Genomic DNA, 24,141 nt, shown 5'->3' with positions numbered 1-24,141 from the left:
TTTTAGTCGTGTTGTTTTTTAATGAATACTAAAGTAGTGTCTTTTGTTTCAGCCCCGCCCTCCTCGGTGGAAATATTGGATCACACGCACAATTCTAAAATAGAAATAAAGGAAAACCAAGAATTCACTCTGGAATGTCGAGTTAAAAATGCGAAACCCGCAGCAAAGATCGTTTGGTACAGGGGCAACGTTGAAATTAATATACGTGAGTACACAGTAAAAGTATTTACGAAACCGTTCAAAATAAACATTTCATTGTGTGAATGTGGAATGTGTTTGAAATGGGTAAAAGGTTTTTTAGTTTTATAAAAACGTCCAATTATGTCTTGACAATATTTTGGACGAAAATATGTTGATACTTGTACAACTATCCTTATGTTTTGCACCTATAATATATATTTTTTTATTATCCCTGCATTTATTACAATCTGTCTATACAATCTTAACCTAAATGTTTAAGTAGGTAATAGGCATGGATAGTGACATGGAAGATCTACAGTACATAATACAACATGTATACAATGCATGTGAAAGGTACGGACTGCAAATGAATCTCAAGAAAACGAAATCAATGATATTCTCAAAAAAACCACAAATTGTAGATAACCTGATCATCAATAATACAACGATCGAAAGAGTAACAACATATAAATATTTAGGAACGTGGCTAACCGAAGATGGAGATCAAACAAAAGAAATCAGATCTAGAATAGAAATGGCAAGAAACACGTTCATAAAATTGAAGAACTTACTTTGCAACCGTAACCTTAATCTAGAGATCTGCACAAGAATGCTACGTTGTTACGTTTTTCTACTTTACTATGCGGCATGGAAGCGTGGACAATAAAACAGTCTGAAATCAAAAAATTAAACTCCTTTGAGATGTGGTGCTACAGGAGAATCCACAGAAGATCGTGGACTGAAAAAGAAACTAATATAAAGGTGTTACAAAGAATGAAGAAAGGATGTGAAGTCGTAAAAACTGTTAAAATTAGAAAGATTCAATATCTGGGTCATATAATGAGGGGCGAGAAGTACGTATTACTTAGGTTAATTTTGCAAGGGAAGATACAAGGGGAAGATAAACCCAGGACGACGCAAAATATCCTGGCTAAGAAATTTGAGAAAGTGGTTCGGTTGCAGCTCATTAGAATTATTCAGCGATGATGATTTCCAACCTCCGATAGGAGAAGGAACCTAAAGAAGAAGAAGGTAATAGGCATAAAGTAATAGGACAAGCTTTGGGAAACTTGGCTTGGATGGTAGAAATGACTGTGGAGAAATACTGTTAAGGTTCATGCTGCAACGTGAACTATTTCAAATGAACAGTTTTTTTAAAAAGAAACCACAGAGAAAATGGACATGGCACTCTCCTAATAGAAAAACTCAAAACGAAATAGATTTTATTATCACGGACAAAAAACACACACAAAAAGCGATATACCAATTTCTTTAAGACGTAGAACATTTACAGAGTAAAACATGACAAATTATTGACTCTAATGCAAGAAATTGGAATTGACAACAAAGATCTTAGAATTATCAGAATCATTTACTACAATCAAACGGCCAAAATCAAAATAGAAGACCAGTTAACTGATAAAATTGCAATAGAACGTGGAGTACGACAGGGCTGTATTTTGTCTCCATTGTTGTTCGATATTTATTCTGAATGGGTATTTAAGGAAGCTTTAAACGGTTGTGCAAAAGGAATACTAATAAACGGTGAATGGTTGAATAACATTAGATATGCAGATGACACTATAGTTTTTGCCGATAATCTGAATGACTTACAGATATTAACAAATCGCATAACAGAAGTCAGCAACAGATACGGACCAGCTCTTAACATAAAGAAAACCAAATTTATGACAATTAGTAAAAAACCAATACTAAACGCTCAACTTACAATCAACCAACAGAATATCGAAAGAGTTGAGCAATATACATATCTAGGCACCAATTTAAATAGCCAATGGGACCACTCGACAGAAATTAAACAGCGAATAATAAAAGCAAAAGCAGCATTCGTTAGAATGATAACCATTTTCAACAGTCGAGACATATCATTAAAAACAAAATGCCGTCTATTGAACTGCTACATACTCACAGTTCTGCTCTACGGAATGGAAGCATGGACACTGACTGTTGCATCTATGAATCGGCTCGAAGCTTTCGAAATGTGGTGTTATAGGCGCATCTTACGTATATCCTGGGTTGACAGAGTTACTAATGTGGAGGTCCTGCGTAGAATGGGGAAAAAATGTGAAATTCTCATGACCGTCAAAACTAAAAAGCTGGAATATCTAGGACATGTAATGAGAAATCAAGAACGTTACGGCCTTCTCCAGCTGATTCTCCAAGTGAAAGTAAATGGTAAGAGAGGACCGGGAAGAAGACGCATTTCCTGGCTTCAAAATTTACGAAAGTGGTATAACACGACTACCACTGAACTGTTCCGCGCTGCAATATACAAAGTAAAGATAGCCGTGATGATCGCCAACATCCGGAACGGATAGGCACTTTAAGAAGAAGAGTGTTGCCGAAACTTTGACATTGACAGCTACAAGTTCTAAAACGCTGCAAATAGCTCAGAGGAAAATGGAAAGGTCAATGCTGAGTATATCGCTTCGTGACCGAGTTAGAAATGAAAACTTAAGACGAAGAACAGGAGTTATCGATGTAATCTCCCGAATTGCCACACTGAAATGGAACTGGGTCAGATAGATTGCTTGAGTGGAGGCCAAGGTTAGACAAAAGAAGTAGAGGAAGACTCCCTGCTCGTTGGACTGACGATCTCAAGAAAATGTCAAGAAATTGGATGAAAAGTGCTCAAGATAGAGCACAATGGACAAAAATAAGGATGGCCTATATCCAGCAGTGGACGCAAAGGGCTGGGTGATGATGAATAGGACAAACAATTCAAGTATTATGACGTGCAGGGAGACCCAGTAATGTACCCCTTTTTTTAAACTTAGTCTTCAATATTCACTATATTTGACACATTTATACACATTTAGTATTCATCAATTACCTCTAACTCTAACGGAACTTTTTTTTTTAATTTCGAACTGTACTCGACGATGGAAGGGGAAGGAGCTGTTAACTGTATCTCTTGTTGTTGTTTATGAATTTCGATATTTCTTGTTTAATTTGTATTTACTTTTGGCGTACATTACGAATAGGCATTATATAAATAGATAAACTGAGAAATAAACTATCTAAATTGTAACGATTTTTTTTTTAATTTTTTATTTTTTTATTAATAGTTGATCTAATTTTTATTGTAAAATATAAATATTTATGATTTAATATTATTATACAAATCTTATTATCAGCAATACACTAACCATTAACTACCTACTACAAATTTATTATAATGTCTGGTATACTTTAGCAAACCGAGAAGACCACACTTCAGAAGTACCTGGTAAATCGAAAGACAAGCGAGTAACGAGATACGACACTCATTCGAGAATATCCCTCAAACCAACAGCCGAAGACGATTTTGCAGAGTACACTTGTGAAGCTAGACATGAAGCATTGTCTCAGGATATCCCCATGAGAGCTACCGTCCAACTCAGCGTACTCTATCCACCAGGTAAGTGGCTTTTAATAGATAAAAACATTTTTTAAGACATGTGGACATCATTTCAAAAACATAAATGTTAAAAAACGTGGCAAATAGATGTACTAAGATCACAATGAAATAAAAAAATGTATTATATTTTGTATTTTGATCTATAAGCAGTGAGTCTCTAATTTCTATCCCTACTTATATATCTTTATCTAGCTCTATCTTTATTTATGTAGGTCTCTCTATCTACAATTCTATTCACATATCTATATCACCACCGTATCTTAACATAAACTAGTTCCGTATATTTAGTCATATATATATTTCCCTACTTTCCTTCCTATTTATATCTGTTTCGATATTTCTGTCCACATTTTTATAGATGAATTGTTGTAATGCATTGTTAAAGGATTTACAAAACTTTAAAATTAAAGTGTATGCTTAGTTTTTATTTCCTTAATTTAATTTTAGCTATACCATACATAGAAGGGTATGTCGAAGGAGAAACCATTCGCAGAGGTCAAACCGTTGAACTGGTTTGTAGATGTCGGGGTGGAAATCCTGCCGCTCAATTAATCTGGTACAAAAACGGGGAACAAATCAGAATGGCCTACAGAACTGCGGGAAGACTGTCGGAAAATGTTTACACGTTTACTGCTGATGCTAGTGACAACAAAGCGAAGTACAAATGTGAAGCCAGTAACATTATGTCCAAAGCTCCTTTGAAGGCTGAGGTTGAAATGACGGTTTTATGTAAGTATTTTAATAGTTGTGATAATTTAGTCTATATTATTAAATTTTTAATACAACTTCATCACTTTGGCCTTTTTTTTCTACAGAATTTAAAGCGTTACCAAATTTCATATCAGTGAAAATAATTTTTTATAATGATGGTTGCCGCAACCATATCTGGACAGTCATTTTCAGACAGGACTGTAGGTACAAACCTAGGATAATGATTAAAGGATCAAAGATTACTTTTTAGTCCATTGAAATGTTACATTTTTTAGGCCTTAGCGTACACTTTTTAGAGTACGCAATTTTATTTTTTTTAATATGTTCGGAGGGGGGAGTATAAGCTTAATTCAAGTTTGTGGAGTCGCCACTCGTGTCCCCCGGCCGCCATTTTGGAAAAGGTGGTGCAAAGGGTTTGCTGTATATAAGACGTGTACTGTAAGTCATTATTTGTAGCACATTCAATTGTCTATAAATATAAACCCATTACTTTTTATTATAAAATAGAAAATAAAAAAGTTACTAAAAATGTTTACTTATAACCTCGGAAACCTTTTTTGGATGGTGCTAGAATAGAGACACTGCGAACGGCAGCTAGATGGTTGGTAAAGAGCGAGTTGGGGGTTCGAAACTAGCTTTTGGAACCGGGAATGGATCCAACGGAAGAAATAATAAAGATAAGACAAAATAAGATAGATTCGAAAAGACAGGAAAATAGATAACAAGGGAGATAGGTAAAATTACCAAAAATAAGAGAATATAAGAAAAAGGGCGCCACTTATTTTTTTGGGGTTACAAGGGGAAAATTAAGAACCTTAGAAACGAAGAGAGAATTTGGTTCTGAGACCAAATACAAGAAAAGATATTAACAGTTAATTATTAAATAAATGTAGTCAACACACTATATAAACATCATCATCATCATCCAGCCTCAAGAGTCCACTACTGAACATAGGCCTCTTCCTCATGTTTCCAACCCCGTCTATCTTGCGCCGCTCTCATCCAGTTTTTATCGAGTCTTCTTAAATCGTCAGTCCATCTTGTGGGTGGTCGACAGACGCTTCTCTTGTCTTCCCTTGGCCTCCATTCCAATAACCTCTTTGTCCATCGCCCATCTGTCATTCTGGCTATGTGTCCTGCCCCATCTCCATTTTAGTCTGGCTATCTTCTCGATGATGTCAGTCACTCCGGTTCTTCTCCTGATGTCTTCGTTGGTTATTCTGTCTCGCAGAGTTATTCCTAACATGGACCGCTCCATTCTTCTCTGCGTGACTCTCAGTTTGGTAGCTGCTGCTTTTGTTAAGGTAAGTGTTTCTGCTCCGTACGTCAAGACTGGGAGGACGCACTGATCAAATACCTTTCTCTTTAGGCATGTGGGCAGCTCACTTTTAAAAGTTTCTCTCAGTTTTCCAAATGCTGCCCACCCAAGGCCGATTCTTCTCTTCAGTTCATGAGTCTGGTTATCCCTGCCAATCATAATTTCATGTCCCAGGTATTTATATCTATCTACGAGTATCATGATTTTTGTTTTCGAGATATTTATATTTAAACCTACACTTTCTGTAGCCACAACGAGTTCCTGTACCATCTCTCTTGCCATACCTAGATCTTCAGCTATTATAAGTATATCATCGGCGAAACGTAAGTTGTTTAGATATTCTCCATCTATTTTTATTCCCTTTGCCATCCAATCCAAATTCTTAAAAGCATGTTCTAGCACCGTATTAAAAAGTTTAGGTGACATTGGGTCTCCTTGTCTAACCCCCCGTTCTATTTTTATGCGATTACTGTTAGTATGTAATCTGACAGTGGTTGTTGCCTGCAGGTATATTTTGTATAATAATTTAGTATATCTATAATCTAGCCTGCATTCTTTAAGCGCCTGTAATATTTTGCTTAGCTCAACTGTGTCAAAGGCTTTGTGAAAATCGATAAATATTAGAACTAGAGGTTTATTGTATTCCACTGCTTTCTCTATTAGGGTTTTTATACTTTGTAGATGGTCATTTGTTCCGTAACTTTTTCCTGCCTGTTCCCTTAGTTAATAAGTCTCTAATTTTCTTTCCATTCTCTTAACTAGTATTCGCGTAAACAACTTATATATATGGCTGAGGAGGCTAATCGGTCTGTAATTCTCTAAATTTGCTTTGTCTCCTGCTTTGTGTAATAGAATCATAGTAGCGTTGTTCCAGTCTGTTGGAATATTGGCGCTGTGAAGGCAGATATTGAAAAGTTGTTTAATTTTTTCAAGTCATATATCCCCTCCAATTTTTAGTGCTTCTGATACTATTCCATCTTCACCCGGGGTTCGATTATTTTTCATTTTCTTCAGGGCTTCTTTGATTTCTGATTTTGTTATATCGGGCATTAAATCTGACCCTTGGTTTAATACCCCAGTTTTTAGTGTAATTGGAGGTTCCGTATTGTTATCTTGTTTTCTTGATCTATATAACTCTGAGTAGAACTCTTCGACTATTCTTAATATTTCATCTCTGTTCGTTGTTTCTTCTCCAGTGCTGTTTCTCAGTTTGTTAATTTCTATTTTCCCCTTTTGTACGCTCCTCTTCAAAACTTTCATGTTCTTATTTTGCTCTATTGCCTGTTTTGTTTTTTCTACATTGTAGTTTCTTATGTCTTTTCTTATTGCCTTTGTGATCGTCTTATTTATTTGATTTATTGCTTCTTTGCTTGTAGTGTTATCTCCTTTCATTTGTCGCCTTAGTTCTATAAGGGTTTTCGTGGGTTGACTCAGTTTTTCATCTTTTTTGCTTGTCGGACAATATTTAGTTTGAGCCTGTTGCATTGTGTTGACTATTTGTTGTATATGTTGTACATAAACATACTTACCTACAAACATATACAGCCTGATCTTTTTCCTGGTCGAAAATATCGTGCTAGTTAAATATTTTTATTAGCAAATATTCGCAGAGATACTCTATTATCAGGAAACTTATTAGGAGTGGATAAATAAAATTTAGTAGGTAAAGAAAACAAAATATATTCAATAACAATCACCAGAAGGGTGAATTCCAAAAACAAGAAATACAAATAAATCTGCCGTAACATGTAAAAAAATGCGAAATATTTCAATATGATAGACATAGACATATACACATAAATATAACATTAAAGAGAACTTGATGTTTTAAAAAAATTCTAAAAAAGTAGATCATATAAATATCTCTATTGGACGTTTTAAACTTATCTCAAGATAACTGGCTTTAAAAGTAATAATTTATAAATAGCAAGTACAAAATAATACTAAATTAATTTACAATAAGGTTGCAAAAGTACAAAGACAAGATTATAAAAATCGATTTTACCAAAAATTAAAATAAGGACCAAACCACACTTGGTTTGCAAGAAGCTACTCGCACAGTTTTTATTTAAATAATGAATGTTTTGCAATTAATATTTGTTAATGAAAAGATATGAAAGTTAATCAAAGTTCTAAAAAGTTCTATTGATGAAATAGTTGTTCCTTAGAGGAATTGACTACATCGGTGGTTGGCTTTAACAACCGATCAGGAAAATTTTGTCGAAGATAACCCATAGATTACTCTACTTTTGAAGATAGTTGGAGGTAATAATAATAGTAGGACAACTTACAGTAAGTCTAGATGATGTTGCCTCTTAAATCGCACTGAATTTAAACTGTACTCAACTTTAGTATCAAACACTGAATGTATAATGTATATGTGATCTACTCGGGTGTTAGATCAAACTACTTGAGATACAGTAGAAGTGTATATATAAACTTTTAGATAAATTCCCAGAGAAAGAAATACGTCCAAACTCTTAGACGACGCAAATAAAAGTCAGTCTAATCTCTTAGACTACCAAGCGAAAAGTGATTCTCTCTTTCTCAAATTGGACAAACTATCCCCTAAAACAGATAATCCCCACTTAAAGAATTCTTTCTTAACAAGAACCGACTTATTTTCATTTTCGGCGCAAACATAATATAAACATAACGGTATTTTTTAAAAAGGGAAGCAAAAAGGCAAATAACTGTACAATATTGAGGGAAAGGTTCTCTTTAAAGTAAAGTATCCGCTTCCTTGACCCAACTGCCACAAGTCGGATAAAGGCAGCTATTTGTAAGAAGTTTAAAAAATTTTATTACTCTCTTTCCAGCGCTATAAAAAAGGGCCTAAATGTTCTTTCTTCCCAAAAAAAATGACGACGAAGCCGGTTACTCTCAAAATTTTTAACAAAGCAGCCATAAAGTACTCTGCATGTTTCGGTACTTCTTTTAAGGAATAAAAAGCTGAAAGATATAGGAAGAATTAGGTTTATAAAGATATAAAATTCTAAAGTATCGTTACATTCTCATAAAAGACTAGATCGGCACCTCTCATGCCAAACAGATTACAATAATAAGACCTATATAAAATATGAAATTCTAGGCCTATTTTCAAAACATCGTTATTCGTTTCGACGTTAGTTCTATTGCGGAAAGTCAGTATTATTGGGAGTTTTATAAGTTACTACTCCAACTTTCAACAATATCTTATACTTTTTACAAAAACAGTCTTTATACTGAAAAATGACTTTTGTTAGATTCTATATTCTTATTTTTTAACTTATTTCTATAGTAGTCTAGTATCATCTACAATTATTGTTTTTATTTTCTAGTTTCACCTGCACACGTGACAATTTCCGGGCCAACAGAGGCGAGAGTTGGGGATCCAGTACCTCTGACATGCACCACTGCAAATTCCAACCCTCCAGCAGAGATTAAATGGTTGGTAGCGGGACGACAAGTCCGAAACGTAACCTCTAGGCCCGTTATTTCGCCCGAAGGGGGCTGGATAACAACGTCGAACATTACCGCCGTGGTGGAGCCCAACAGGCGAAGTTTGGTGGTTATATGCCATGGGGTGAATATGCAACTAACGGAGAATGTAGTATCTACGCACACTATTAACGTTTTATGTAAGTGATTTTTAATTTATTAGAAAAGTTGCAACACTACGTTTACGACCTGTTGTGGAAAGGTTTGTCGTCCGTGTAGATATTTGAAATAAAACTGTTTCGAGTGGTATGTTTATCTGAAAGATTCTAATTTCAGTTGAGATTAATACAGTTTACTTTTTTCTGGGATGCTTTCTATCAGTTTACCTCTATTTTACGCTGTCAATTTGTCTCGACGATCGGTTTCGACTTCGACTTTTAGTCGAACTTCAATGGGGAGGACAAAAAATTCGAGTTATAGAGTTTTCGACTTATGGAGGATTTCGACTTAATGCGGATTAAGACGAATTTTGATTCTACATAAAGAGGTTGAAAGTCATTCTTACTAAATTTGAGTTTTAGAGATAAAATAAATTAAAATATAAGTTATGTATTATAAATCATCATATTATTTCAAAAGATCGTTTAAATATAAAAAATATGGCATTAAAAAAGTCAGTATTTTTTTTTGCTTTAGAGAATTTCGTTGGTCCTTATAGCCTTGTCTAAGGTATAAAGATCAGACAATTTTTGTTTTTCAGAGTTGCTGGTTTGCTCTATAAAATTTCGTAAAGTATTCAATGCTATTCTTGCCTCTTTGATGGAAACCCATGGACACATGTCGTATTATTCATGTCTTCTATGTCATCTAAATCATTAGTATCTGCTTTGTGAGCTACTGAATCGATAATTTCGTCGTAAGAGAAAGTCCCAGCAGTCGTAACTCTATCGTCGCACGCCACAAAGTCCTCAAAGAATATTCTTGATTTAGACACCACTTTATTCCATTCTGCAGGAAGTCAAACAGAAGGGATCTTTAATTTCAGCTTCTTCTACTGATAAAGTTAACGATGGAAAACCACAGTGTACGTAACAGCTTGTTATGTAGTCGTAGTTACATTAATCCGATCTTTATCAGCCATTCTCATGGCATGCAATACATATACAGCAGAATTCTTTTTTTCTTCCATATTATTTAACATGTTCCTGACAACTTCTTTTCAATATAATGATTTGAAGTTTTTAATGATACCTTGATCTATCAGCTGTAATTTTGATGTGCTATTGCCGGGAGATATTGGATTTTAATTGTTATCATTTGCCGAATATCAATATTACAATAATCAATGAATAGCAATATTTTTTTCTTATCAATATTTACGAGCCAGATTTTGAAAACTGCAGAACTCATCCATGATTTTCTATTTGTTTCATATTTCAAGGTAAAGTTCAAGGCAGTGATTAACATCTTAAAAAACAGCTAGGTTTTTAGATTACCCGATCACTTAGAGTTTTTCTATGCCCGACATGTTTGCTGCTAGCAGAATAGCTTCTAAGCTTCCCGTCATGGCATGTATCTTTTTGAAAGTTAGACTTTTATCAGGAACACATTTAAAAAACAGTCCCGTTTCGTCAGCATTGAAGATATTATCAGGTTCGTAACCATATATAAAAATCTTGCAATTCATTTTTTGCATTTGTTACAGGTTTCAATGCCAATACTTGCCTTTTCCCCACTAACTTTTTTAAAAACAAGTTCATGTCTTCTTTTTTCTAACCATCTATTACTGGCCCTGAAATTAACCATTTTCAATTATATAGAGTATATTTCGGCTTTTTCTTGTAACAGTTGTCCACTAACACTGATATTTTGGCTCCGACACTGTTCCGACAAGTCCGTTGATTCTGCAATTCGTCGTCTTTTACAGGACAAATTTTGACCGTTTTGATTTTTTTTCCTGACATCTGATTCATTTTTTTATTATCGCTGACAGAGTACTCATTGGTAGGCCAAATTGTTCAGCAAAATCGTTCTTCTTTTGACAGCTCTTTACTGCTTCGAGCACTTCTAATTTTTCAGCGAGATTCAAAGTTTTCAATTTATGTTTCACAGCATTCATGTTTTAACAATTTTATTTATAGGATCAAACTACTTCTGACAATTTTTCAGTCGACACCAAATGACTTGTTTGAAGTTCATATGAAACCAAAAATAATTAAATACCTGACACCAAGCAAACAAGCACTTGTTAATGTGAGTCGTTAGTTTCTTAAAGTCGTTAACTTATTTTTCTTGAAACTATAGAAGTATATGTAATAACTTTCAAATAATTGAGTTGTAAAGTTTGTAAAATAAAACATTGCTATGTTCCACAGAGGTCCAATGTAATTTTTCGAGTAACCAAAATGGCTTGCAGATACTCACTGATTATTTCGACTAATAGAGGGTTGTGATTTCGAGTAATGGAAGTTCTGGAGCTTGAAGGAAAAGGAATAAAACATTTTTTCGAGTATTTTTTTGGGTTCTCGAGGATTTTGACTAATCGAGGTTCGAGTTACAGAGATTCCACTGTATTTTGCAGAATCTGAGCTTCCATTCTTTAAGTAATTATTTACCCCTTTGGTTTGATTACTTTGTAACTGTTTCTTTTTCTCTGCATACGATATCCATTACTGAAAGTTGGTTATTATATTATTGGCTATCATAATTTTATTCAACGCAGCTCTGAAGAGCGACGACGAAGATTGATTAAACCATACACGTAGGTTACTAAATCGTGATGTTTTTTTTTTCACCATTCTTTTCACATATTTTGCTCTAAATAATAAGATAGAGGACTCCATATCGTCGTATAGGTGTCACATGACATGGGCAAAATACTTACAGTTTCGTATTTTTAGGGTTTCCACTACTTCAGGTTGTTTTTTTTTTAACTTTGTAATGCCTCTTCATTTGTCACTATGCGCAGCAACCTACTGTATACACATTTCGAAACCTTGAAGTTACGCAGCAATTCCATACAACAGTATCGAGAAAATATAATATTTGGCCTAGTCTTATTTTTAGGTTATTGTTAATATTCCTACCACATAATTCTTTTGTCATTCGGTAGAGCAATGCTCTAGCCTTTTCAATTCGGATTTTTATCCCCCTGCTCATGTTTTGTTTGTTTTGCTGAATTTTTTACCTAATAAATTCTGGGATAAATTATCCGAAGATTTTTATAACGTGACTCATAGTACTGATTATCCTTTAGTCGTAAAACGTTCTTTTTTTGTAATTTCCAACTACAATATGTCTTATTTTTAAAAGCCACCGCCATTATATACCATGAAACAGCAAGAAATGACACTAATGACAACCGTTTTATGTGCTGAAGTAGGATAATTCTAACCAGTGTTGCCACACTCATACAAAATATAAAAAAATTAACAGATTTTTAATTAAATATTTTAACATTCTATTCTTAACTACTTTTAACAAACAATTACTGCTTTGATGATAGCTTTAGGTTAGTTTTGGTTAGGTTAAGTTTGGTTCCGTTAGGTTACACTAAACCTTTTATTCTTTAACAAAAAATTACTGGTTTTTTAGCTGGTTTAGGTTAGGTTTGGTTATGTTAAGTCAGATTAAAACATTTTATACTCATAGACATATAATTCAAGATAGACTGATCGTTGCAATACCAGTCCGTTTTTCCAGTGCGACAGGAAAAACATAAAGTAGCCCCTGCATTTTTTTTCTAATTTGCCAGGTTTATCGACCACGTGACTTAAATGAGCAATGAGAAGATTACGTGATCGATAAACCCGGCCCATCAGACAGAGATGCAGGGACTGCTTTGCGTCAGTTTTCTCTGTAGCACTGGGGGAACGCGATTTATTGCAGCAGTTAGTATATCTTGTATCATATGTATATGTTTATACTTATCTACTCTTAACAAAAATTTCTTGGTTTTTAGCAGTTTTAGGTTTAGTTTTAGATAAGTCATAGACATATTTTATAACATCGTTGAATTCTTCAGCCATAATGATACTTTCTCTGGGAAAGTATAATCCAGTAGTTTTCCGTTACTTTATTGACTACAGTATCACTGACACACCACAATTTGGTTGCCGCCTATGACTATTCCGTATCAGACTGATACAAGGAACATTTCTTCACCGCTATGATCATGTAATGACATAGCTACTACCCTATTCCATGTTCTCATTTGATCCACGGGTGTTTATTTGGTAAATCTTTATTCTTACTTGTTCTACATATCTGTAGAAACGTTCTCTATCAGCAATTGGGACGCGCCGTGTGAGAGTTGAGAGCTACACCCACCCGAGTATATTTTCAAAGAATACTGAAAGGGCCTAACTCAATTCAGAACTCGTTCTTTATAGAAACTAACACTAGCACGGTATAACTGTTTTTAAAGTTTAATAATTGTTATTTAGTTTTATGATTTCTACATTGTCTCATAACTCTTACAAAAGTTTGATGAAATTATCAGAGAAACAGACGAGGACGGTGTAGTTGTCCACCTAAAATGAACCTACCTGATTCCAGCTCAAATATTTAGATAAATGTTTGTTTAGACTAAAACCTCAATAAAGCTGTTCGTCATAGTTTACGTAATAAGAATCGTTATGATAATAGCTAAAACACACACAAAAGAACAATGAGATTAAAAAGTATTTTACTATGTCCCAGCTCCTGATAAAAGCAAGTGTTAACTCGAGTTTCAAATATTAAAGACCATCCATCGCAATAAAAAATAATAACTAAAATTGTTTCTTCTTCTTCTTCTCGTGCCACTCCTAACGGAGATTGGAAATCATCATGGCCACTGCGACTTTGTTAGCAGCGCGCCTAAAAAGTTCAATCGAACTACACCCGAACCATTCACGTAGATTACGAAGCCACGATATTTTTCTTCTTCCCACACTTCTTTGAAATTGTTTACCGGACTATAATAGATAAAACATTTTTTATTGTCGTGTTTCTCGCCTTCTTGATGTAAACTAAGATAAATTTGGGACTTATTTACCCGCAACTCCAAAATGTTAAATTGCAGTTTAAACCTTCATCATTTTTCAGATCCTCCGAGCATGCCCTTCATCCACGGATTCACGCAAGGTTCGCATATTCCCGCAGGAACAATTCAGAAAATATCCTGTACTTCTGCGGGAGGCAATCCTTTAGCAACTATTACATGGTATAAAAACGACAAGAAGATTCATTCCACTGTGAGGACCACGGATAAGTCGGTCACGGCAGAAATCACTATTTTGACTAACGTGACAGATAATGGAGCTGAGTATAAATGTGAAGCTGCTAATTCGGCTACAGAGATACCACTTATTGAAGTCATCAATATGAGCGTATACTGTAAGTATATTATTTGTTTTATGAATAATTTTGGCTGCATGTTGTCAATGACGTTCAATTTTCCTTAAAGTAAATGAGTTAATGACTATAGAATTATTCATTAATTACTGAAAAAAAAAATAAATAAGATTGATACAGTGAAACTTCTCCATAACGGACACCAACAGGGGAAATAATTGTCCGTTGTGTAGAGTTGTCCGTTGTGCAGAGTTATCGCTTAATCAATTAAGATAAACAGAGGTTTCGATTTGCTTGATCTTTAATTATACATTTTCGTACATATTTGCATAAGCATATACACAAATAAAACAAATAAAATACTAATGTAAAAAAGGTATGTACATACTACTTCTTAAAAAATCATCAATTTTGATTTGTTTTTTGTTTTGAACATTATTTTTCACAATTTCTGACTCAACATTTAGAATTACATTAGATATTTTTTGACTTGCTCTTGCATCACCTTTATGTATAAAAATAATTCTAAGTCTCTTAATTTTTGGTAATCATATATATCTAAAATTAGTATCATATATTAGATAGTACATTAGATCTGAAAGTTAAGTTTACAAAGTTTTAACACGCATTTTTTACAAATATTTCTAACACGCTTCATTTATTTTTAGTCCCTCCTGACCATATAAAGATCCGTCAAGAACCCGAAGATCTAAAACCCAATGAAGAAGCTACACTTTTTTGTGACTCCAGCTCAAGCAACCCGCCCGCCAAGTTATCCTGGTGGAAAGAAGGGATACCTGTCTTAGGGTACACCAATACGACAAAACAAGGTCTCCACGGCGGTACAGTATCTACCATAGAAATGAAAATAAATGTTACGGAGCAGATGAATGGGATAGTGTATACTTGTCAGGCAAATAATGAAGCATTGCAGAGATCTGTACATGATGCTATTACTCTTCAAGTTTTATGTAAGTATTCATTTACATTTACTTTATAAAAAACTATTACTGCAGCATTTTGCCTCCCACATATTAGGTTGGCATTTATCAATAGTTTACTTTAAAAAGTTTTCATAATTTAATATTATGTGAACGAGGTTTTTTTGGCTCTATTCATGTAACCACTTGCAATATGCATATTAAAAGTATTCCTGAAATGTCCTATAAAAATTCAACTTTATAAAGAAATGCTTCCAAATATTCCACTTCCACCAGAACCTGTTCTAACGCGATGGAAAATATGGTTGGAAGCCGTTTTTTCTATTCAGACTATTTCATAGATTTCAAAAATATAATTGACTCTTTAACGGACGAAAGTTCCCAATTTCAGCTAGATGCTAAATTTTTAAAAACAACGTTCTTCAGCAGCAACTTTCATTCATTAAATTAAATTATAGTTTGTTACAAAAAACTATTACTCGATTAGAATCATCAAAGTTGTCATTGGTAGAAAGCATAGCTTTAATAAAAGAAATTAGATCAGCTACTGGAAAAGATAGTTTTCACAAATTTTAAACAATAATTCAAAAAACAATAGTTTTCAGAAACTTAGCTGAGGTAGCTGACGTAATTCTTGGTAATTTTTGCGAAGAAATAAATTTAGAAAAATTAAAATATGCTCGAGACGTCAACTGCGATATTTATGTATGCTTAATCGACTATCAGAAAGCTTTCGACAGACTCAAGCACGATAAGCTAATGGATATACTAAAGGCAACTGATCTGGATAACAAAGACCTTCGAGTAATCAAGAACATATACTACAACCAATCAGCAACCATTCGGGGAAAGACCAACTAACAGGAGAAGTTGCAATAAAGAGAGGAGTGCGACAGGGCTGCATACTCTCTCCCCTATTATTTAACGTCTATTCTGGACACGTCATGAGCCCGGCCTTAGAGCATATCGAAGAGGGTATTCTCATAAATGGTGAGTGCCTGAATAACATTAGATATGCAGATGACACCATCCTCTTTGCAGATAGTTTAGAAGGTTTACAGACACTAGTAACGCAATTGTGTCAAGAATATGGGCTTGATTTTAACATCAAGAAAACAAAGTACATGATCATCAGTAAGAAGCATATTCCACCTAGTCAATTACTGGTAGATCAGCAACAAATACTTCAAGTGCCCCTTTACTACTATTTAGAAACCACCATAAACGACCAATGAAACCACTTAGTTGAGATAAAACAAAGAATTGAAAAATCCAGGTCAGCATTTGTTAGAATGAGAAAGATATTTAAGAGCCACGACCTGCCCTTAAAAACGAAACTCCGTTTATTGAGATGCTACGTATTTACAGTGCTTTTGAAGTGGGTTTGAATCATGGACACTAACCGAGGCATCCATGGGAAAACTCGAGGCGTTTGAGATGTGGTGTTATAGACCGATACTGAGGATCTCCTGGGCGGAACGAATAACAAACATTGAGGTTCTACTTCGGATGGATAAAACATGTGAAATTATATCCACAGTGAAACAACGCAAGCTAGAATATCTTGGACATATAATGCGAAACGATCATAGATATAATCTGCTGCAACTTATATTACAGGGAATGGTCTACGGAAAGAGGGGACAAAATGGTTTTCCTTGACTACTTTGACTATTTCGAGCTACGGTCAATAAAGTTAGAATTGCCATGCTAGCAGCCAACATCCGTAACGAATAGGCACCACAAGAAGAAGAAAATATGCTCCTATTACATCCGTTGATATGGAAAGAAGTTTATCAATTTACAAATATATGTACATAGATAGAAGCCATAAGTTTTTATTGGAAAATTTTGAAAAACATTTAGTCATTTATTGTTTCCATAATTCTAAAGAATAGTATTTTACTTTTTTAATAGGTTTATTACAATTAATTAGGACATTAAAATTATCTACTTACTTTTTAAATTTATTTATATTGTTTTTTAATTATTAAAATCAACATTAATTATTGCCATTATTAAATATGTGTTTCCATTGACAGTAACCATATTTTCTAAATGCATATTTAATGCATATTTTTGGGTAAATTGGTGCAAATTTTTGTGCATATTTTTCACTTTTTTGCATATTTGTTTAAGTCTAGTCCTAAGTCAAAAGTTATGTTAGCGGTCATGGACGGTAAAAAATTCCAAAAGTGGATTTTCAAAGTAAATAACCTATACATCATTTGAAAGCCTTTTGTCAGTCAGTATGTTTGACATGTTTGAACGATTTTGTGATGCTGCTTTAAAATGACGACTGTTAAATTGTTGTTGTTTTTAGTTTCTAGAAATGTACTGACACAAGACCTGTCAAATAATGTTATTAACTGCGGTACGTTGACATTTAAAAAAAATCTTGATGACGTCATATTTTTGACAGATGTTAATATATTAACAAATGAAGTATAGAACTAGATGTGGAACTGGAAAAACAAAATGATTTGTTTTAACGTTTTTCATAAAAGCTGAAATCTACCAAATTATTAGGCACCGTTCATCTTTTTTTTTACACTGTTACTATTGAACAATGATATGTCGCTATTTTGACAGAGTACGTCTAAATCGTACAAAAATATAATAACATACTGACTGATACAAGAGCTTTTGAATGAGATATTACCCAGGGTATAATTCTATTTAAAATACTTTTCCAAAATAGCGCCCATCCGCTAAAATGTCGTAAACATAATAAGCAGCTTCATTCGCTTAGTTATCTAAATATGTATTATTTTATATTTTGTGGTTGGGAACTAGACACCCACTGTATACTAGCAGTTTATTTATTTTTTTTTTAATAGGTATAACTAAATGTATACTAGAATTCACATAAGTCTCATATACTTGATTTATCAAATCCTTCAGCCATGATTTAAAATTGAATATTTTTTTTGTAGATAAACCAGTATTCGACTCGAACAACGAAGAATCCGTAACTGGAATAGAGAACGAACCTCTTATCATCTCGTTAAAAGCAGAAGGTAACCCCGCAAATATAGCATACACCTGGACCAAAGATGGTCTGCCCATAACGCAACAAAGCTCTTCGAATGGAATCGAACGAATAGTGTCCGATGGTTCAGTTTTAAATATCACCAAATTAAGCAGGAATGATGCTGGTACCTACACCTGTGAAGCTTTAAATTCTCAAGGGAGTAACGTAGCAATGGTTAACATTACTGTGCAATGTAAGTAACACATATATTATATATTTAACATTATCACAATGTCTTTTTTACGGCAGTCAAACAGTACAATCTGAACATTATTGTCAACGTTACTGTGAATGATACTACAGTAAACGAAAACTGTCTGTGATTTCGAACAAAGTTACTGTTTTATGTGATAATTTTTATGACAAAAGTTGACTGCGATATAAGTAATATCTTCTACTAATGTATAGAGGAATATTTACATAATTTTCACAAAATTACTTACAAAGTTATTAGTGGTCTGTGCTTACAAAATTAGTGGTTCCTTAAGACTTTTCGTCATCCGCCATGTTTTTCGTACAGATTTGACAATGACATATAACATATTATGTTATACGTCATACGTACTGGTGTATTTTATAAAGAAATATTTATTAACTAAATATTTTTGTACCTGTACAACTCTTATATATTTAGTAACAACACCGCTTCGCTGTTCCTTTTCATACAGGTATCATATTATTCGAAAAAAAAATTGATTTGCTAATTGTGGCACTTTTTTTCAATAACTAGATTTTCATTGGTATTTTTTATATTAATTATCTATATTATTTATATTACCAACCTAACATGTTTGTTTACAAAATGTATGTTCTCGAAAAAAATGGCTGACACTATTTTTTGATGAAAAGTCCTATTAGTTCAATGTTGTTCAACCAGTTTTCTGTCAAATTCTTCATGTAATAAACTGTCAAAATATTTTTCGATCACTTTTGGACATTCTCTTCAAGGTTTAAATTATTTACTAATGATATTAAAAAATACATGTTTATCACATTTCCTCAACATCCCTGTATGCATTTGTGAAATAAAAAATATGCATAGATTGGAAACGCATGATAGATAATATTACATTGTTTTCCAGATCCTGCTTCAATCGTTCAAACCAGCGGTAACGTAATCGCAAACCCCAAGGAAGACGCTACTCTTTCGTGTTCCGCCGATGGCAACCCTCTGGCCGACGACACAATCACTTGGAAACGGGACGATTTTCCCGACTTTGCAGCCAGAACCTCCGTCATGTACGACAAAAATGGGACTTCGTACCTTAGAATATCGAGTGTGACGAGGGAAGATCTTGGAAATTTCTTGTGTATCGTTAATAATGGAGTTGGAAACTCGTCGTCTAAGGAAGTTATGTTGATTGTTAAACGTAAGTATTTCCTTTATAAACTTTAAAATCTACCGTAAAGCTTTTATTACCCTGATAAAACTTCTCAATTTTCCAATGTACTAGCAGTAAAGCTTTATAATAGTTTAGTTTTTGCTGTTTATACTTTAACTAAAATTCAGACTTTAAACTTTATCAGAACGTAGCATCGCCAAAGGAGTAAAATACGGCAACGTTATCGTCCGAAGTCTCTTTATCGAGGTGTTACAAGGGTTTCTGCTTAAGTTTTAAGAGGAAAATATAAAATTGAATCCCTCTCTGTTACATGCAATAAAAAGAAGTTTTCCTAAAGCAAACATCAACTCATCGCATTAAGAGTCCGCGAATATTTTTTATAAGATTTGCTTTATGTAACATCCAACAAGAAAAATAATTTTTATTATCAATATTTTTTGTTAAATTTTTAATAAATATAGACTATTGGAATTATTCAATGTTTAAGCTCCGCTTTCGCTAGGTCTCCCCTTTACCCTTTTAACTATCGGATCCCCGCCATATTTAACATTCTGCTCCCATCCAACTTCATTACATATCCCATCAATCTTATTGTTGTGCTTTGATAAAGGAGTTGATATTAGGTAGGATATCATTATAGAGCTCTTGAATTCAGTGTGTTTGTAGTCTTATCTAACTATCCCAGCTATTTTTTGTCCACATATAACTAAAAATCTGACTTTTTCATAGTCCATACCTCTCTTGCGTACGTGACTATGAGTCTTATTACTCTGTTATAAATTCTTAGCGTTGTTCTCCGTGATACATCTTCTTCTTCTTCTTCTTGTGCCACTCCTATCGGAGATTGGAAATCATCAAGGCTATCCTGACCTTGTTTACACCTGACCTAAAGAGTTCATTAGTGGTACAGCTAAACCACTCTCTCAAATTACGCAACCATGACATTCTTCTACGGTCTGGATTCCGTTTTCCTTCTATTTTTCCTTGCATTATATTTTGAAGTAATGCGTATTTATGTCCTCTCATCAAGTGACCCAAATATTCGAGTTTTCTTCGTTTGATCGTTGACAAAATTTCTGGGTCTTTTCCTATTCTTCGCATTACTTCAAAGTTTGTGACTCTTTCAACCCAACTTATCTTCAGCATTCGACGGTAGCACCACATCTCGAAACTTTCAATATTTTTTATGTTGTTCTGTTTGAGAGTCCAGGTCTCTACACCGTATAATAGCGTGTTAAATATGTAGCCCCTTAGCATTCTTAATCGTAGAGGGATGCTTATATCTCTGTTGCAGAAGAATTTCCTCATCTTTATGAAGGTGGCCCTGGCAATTTCGATACGTCTTTTTATTTCATTGTTTTGGTCTCCAGTTTCGTTTATTGAAGTCCCCAAGTATTTGTAACTTGATACTTTTTCAATTTGAATGCCGTTTATACTAATATGTGCTGGTTGTGTCGTGTTCTTACTGAGGACCATATACTTGGTTTTTTTTTATATTTATACTTATGCCATAATTGTTGCAGGCAATATTTATATTTTTAGTAATCGTTTTAATTCTTCTACTGTTCTTGCAACTAGTACAGTGTCGTCTGCGTATCGAATATTATTCACAACCTCTCCATTGATTACGATTCCTTCGTTTGCTTGCAAAAGGGTTTCCTGGCAGATGCTTTCACTATAAACATTAAATAGCATCGGTGACAGCATCCCTGCCGTACTCCTCTACGTATTTCTATTGCTTGTGATATCTCGTTTTCTATTTTGATGTTAGCTTTTTGATTCCAATATAGATTGAGAATTATTCGTCATTCCATAATTCTTTTGCCTTCTTTATTCTTTGCTTTATGTTCTTATCAACCTCTCTGTATTTTTGTGCATTATTCTTCATTTTACGTCTTTCATCCATTAGTTCTAGTATGTCTGGTGTCATCCATACCTTGTATTTCTTTGCAGATGTCACCTAATCTGCAGATTAGTTGTTTCTTTCCCGTAGTTCTTATTGTAGTGTTTATATACTTAAGTTTTTCATCTATGTTGTCTGTTCTGCGGATTTGACTTTCTGCTATTCTGAGGCTGGTGTTTATTTCTTCTTGCACTGTTTGTCGTAGGTGTTCACTTTTTAGCTGGCTTAAGTCTAACGATGGGATGATGGTTTCTTCTTATTTTCTTTGCTAGCTTCTATCACAGATACTACTGGATTATGATCCAAACCAATATCAGCTCCAGGATAAGTTTTAGTAGATTTCACGGCATTACGGTATCTTTTTGTCACCATTATGTAATCTATTTGGTTTCTAATTACTTTTTCTTGAGTGTGTTGAGGTGACGTCCACGTATACAATCGCCTTGGGGGTAATTTAAAGAATGTATTAGTTATTACTAAATCTTCACTTTGACAAAACTGAACTAAACAGTCACCCCTTTCATTATGTATGTATACCTTCATGTATCCTTGATACATGGTTGGATTTTAATCAATGGTCTTAAGGTCCCTTAATCCTCATTCCTCTTTGCCATTCTGAATTTTATATTCAATATTTTCTGACCTTTTTCCTTAAGGTTGTGTGAAGTTAAATTGGCAGTGTCAAAACTAATAGTTTCTTATGCCATAATATCATGCATTTTGGTTTCTCTTGGTTTACTCCAGTCCAAACCGGGAATGGAGCATTTTGTAACTTTTTAAGGGTTTTTACCCAGATATTTGGTGGCTTGACTCATGTATACCTGGTAAGAATGCACTGATGATGGATTTTTTAGTCCGAAAAGGTTCTGTGATGTAGCCCGAGAGGGTATTTTTAATTATATACCTTTTATAAAGGACTTTTAAATAAAACTCTCCGATTTATCTTCATACCGACACAATTTATTTTCTACAATAGTTTGTTTTGTCGAGAATGTCGTGGGGTCATATGGTCTTGGTATAAGAAACTAAAGAGGAGAAAGACTGATCCAATTCATCTAAGAGATGGATATGGCTGTAACGAATACACTTTTTAAATTACACCCAAGAAGGCTGTATAAGAAAATCATACGAAACCAAATTGATTTTATCAACATAAACCAGAGGTTTAGAAATTCTATCACCTCAACAAAAACATATCCAGGTGCAGATTTCTTCTCATATCGTCTATTGGTTGCAAATATCAACATAAGACTGAAAATAGGTCATAAAAAAATGAGGCCCAAGATAGATATAAGACTACTAAAAGAAAATGGCACCCAGAAAAAAGTAAAAACAGAGATAAGAATTTTGCGAAAATAGTTGAAGACACTACTAGAGGCATATAAGAATACTGGAACAAAATGAAGACATTTATTACCACAATTTCGGATGAATATCTAAAATCAAAAAAAGAAAAGAAGCAAAAATGGATGACAGATAAAATATTGCAGATGATACGACTATACTAAAGAAGGTAAAAGGAGCAAAAAAAGCATGGCCGACCGAGAAATTTACGGAAATTGAAACACTACAACGCAAACATGATGATTTCCATATGCACAAAAAGAGGTGCAATTAAAGAGATACAGAACACCAGAAAACAACGCAATACAGGCATAGTTGTAGAGATTGAAGGCCAGATGTTGACTACCATTGAAGATAAATTACGAAGATGGAAAGAATATATGCAAGAATTATTCGAAGATGCAGCACGAAGTCCGACTGAAATAAACAATCCCTACGGCTCAGAAATAACAAACGAAGAAGTAACTATGGCCATTAAGCAGACTAAAGATGGGAAATCACTAGAACCTGATGAGGTGCATGGTAAAATTTTTAAATCTATTAGAGGCACACCAAATCACAGCTCTTACGAAGCTATTCAACATCTACGAGACTGATTACTTACCAAAAGACTGATAGACCAATATTCATTCCACTTCCTAAAAAAGCCAATGCTAGAAAATGAGAAGAACATAGATTAATTAGTTTGATGAGCCATGTACTTAAAGTACTCCTTACTATCATTTACTCGCGCATATACACAAAATTAGAACACCTGAGTGAAGTTCAATTTGGATTCAGAGCAGGACTCGGAACGAGGGAAGCACTTTTTAGTTTGCAAGTTCTAATACAGCGAGCCAGTGATGTCAACTGCCATATGTATGCATATTTCATTGATTTCGAGAAGGCATTTGATAAAGTCCTTTATTGTACTGTACGTAGTCATTTTATGCTCTTCCAATAAATGGTTCTTGTCCTATAATAATAAATAATCGCCATGCAATAATAAATGATGGTGGTGGTATGATGAGATGTCTTTAAGGTCCCTAGGTAAATGGACTCATGGTAAAATGTATTTAATTTACTACATTAGTTTATTGATTAAATTTATGTTATCGGATATTAGACGAACACAAATGTAAACAATAACAAAGCTAACTTGAATTATAACTTACTCAGATATACAATAATCATCATAATATGTAGGTAC

The 24,141-nt window shown here is 34.0% G+C and overlaps 1 protein-coding gene across 2 annotated transcripts in view; it reads left to right on the top strand.

Annotated features, from left to right (window-relative positions):
- sns (nephrin adhesion molecule sticks and stones) overlaps window positions 1-24,141 on the top strand; it is a 403,489-nt gene that overhangs the window by 356,808 nt on the left and 22,540 nt on the right. For both annotated transcript variants that reach the window (XM_072543325.1, XM_072543324.1), the window contains exons 4-11: window positions 53-205; window positions 3,398-3,601; window positions 4,049-4,330; window positions 8,951-9,250; window positions 14,139-14,429; window positions 15,056-15,358; window positions 18,265-18,555; window positions 19,445-19,732. In XM_072543325.1, the coding sequence (XP_072399426.1) occupies window positions 53-205; window positions 3,398-3,601; window positions 4,049-4,330; window positions 8,951-9,250; window positions 14,139-14,429; window positions 15,056-15,358; window positions 18,265-18,555; window positions 19,445-19,732 (2,112 nt within the window). The remainder of the gene's footprint in view (window positions 1-52; window positions 206-3,397; window positions 3,602-4,048; window positions 4,331-8,950; window positions 9,251-14,138; window positions 14,430-15,055; window positions 15,359-18,264; window positions 18,556-19,444; window positions 19,733-24,141) is intronic.

Source organism: Diabrotica undecimpunctata, chromosome 9 (assembly GCF_040954645.1).
Source record: "Diabrotica undecimpunctata isolate CICGRU chromosome 9, icDiaUnde3, whole genome shotgun sequence".
Classification (NCBI taxonomy): Eukaryota; Metazoa; Arthropoda; class Insecta; order Coleoptera; family Chrysomelidae; genus Diabrotica; species Diabrotica undecimpunctata.
This window is presented reverse-complemented; position numbering and strand designations above follow the sequence as displayed.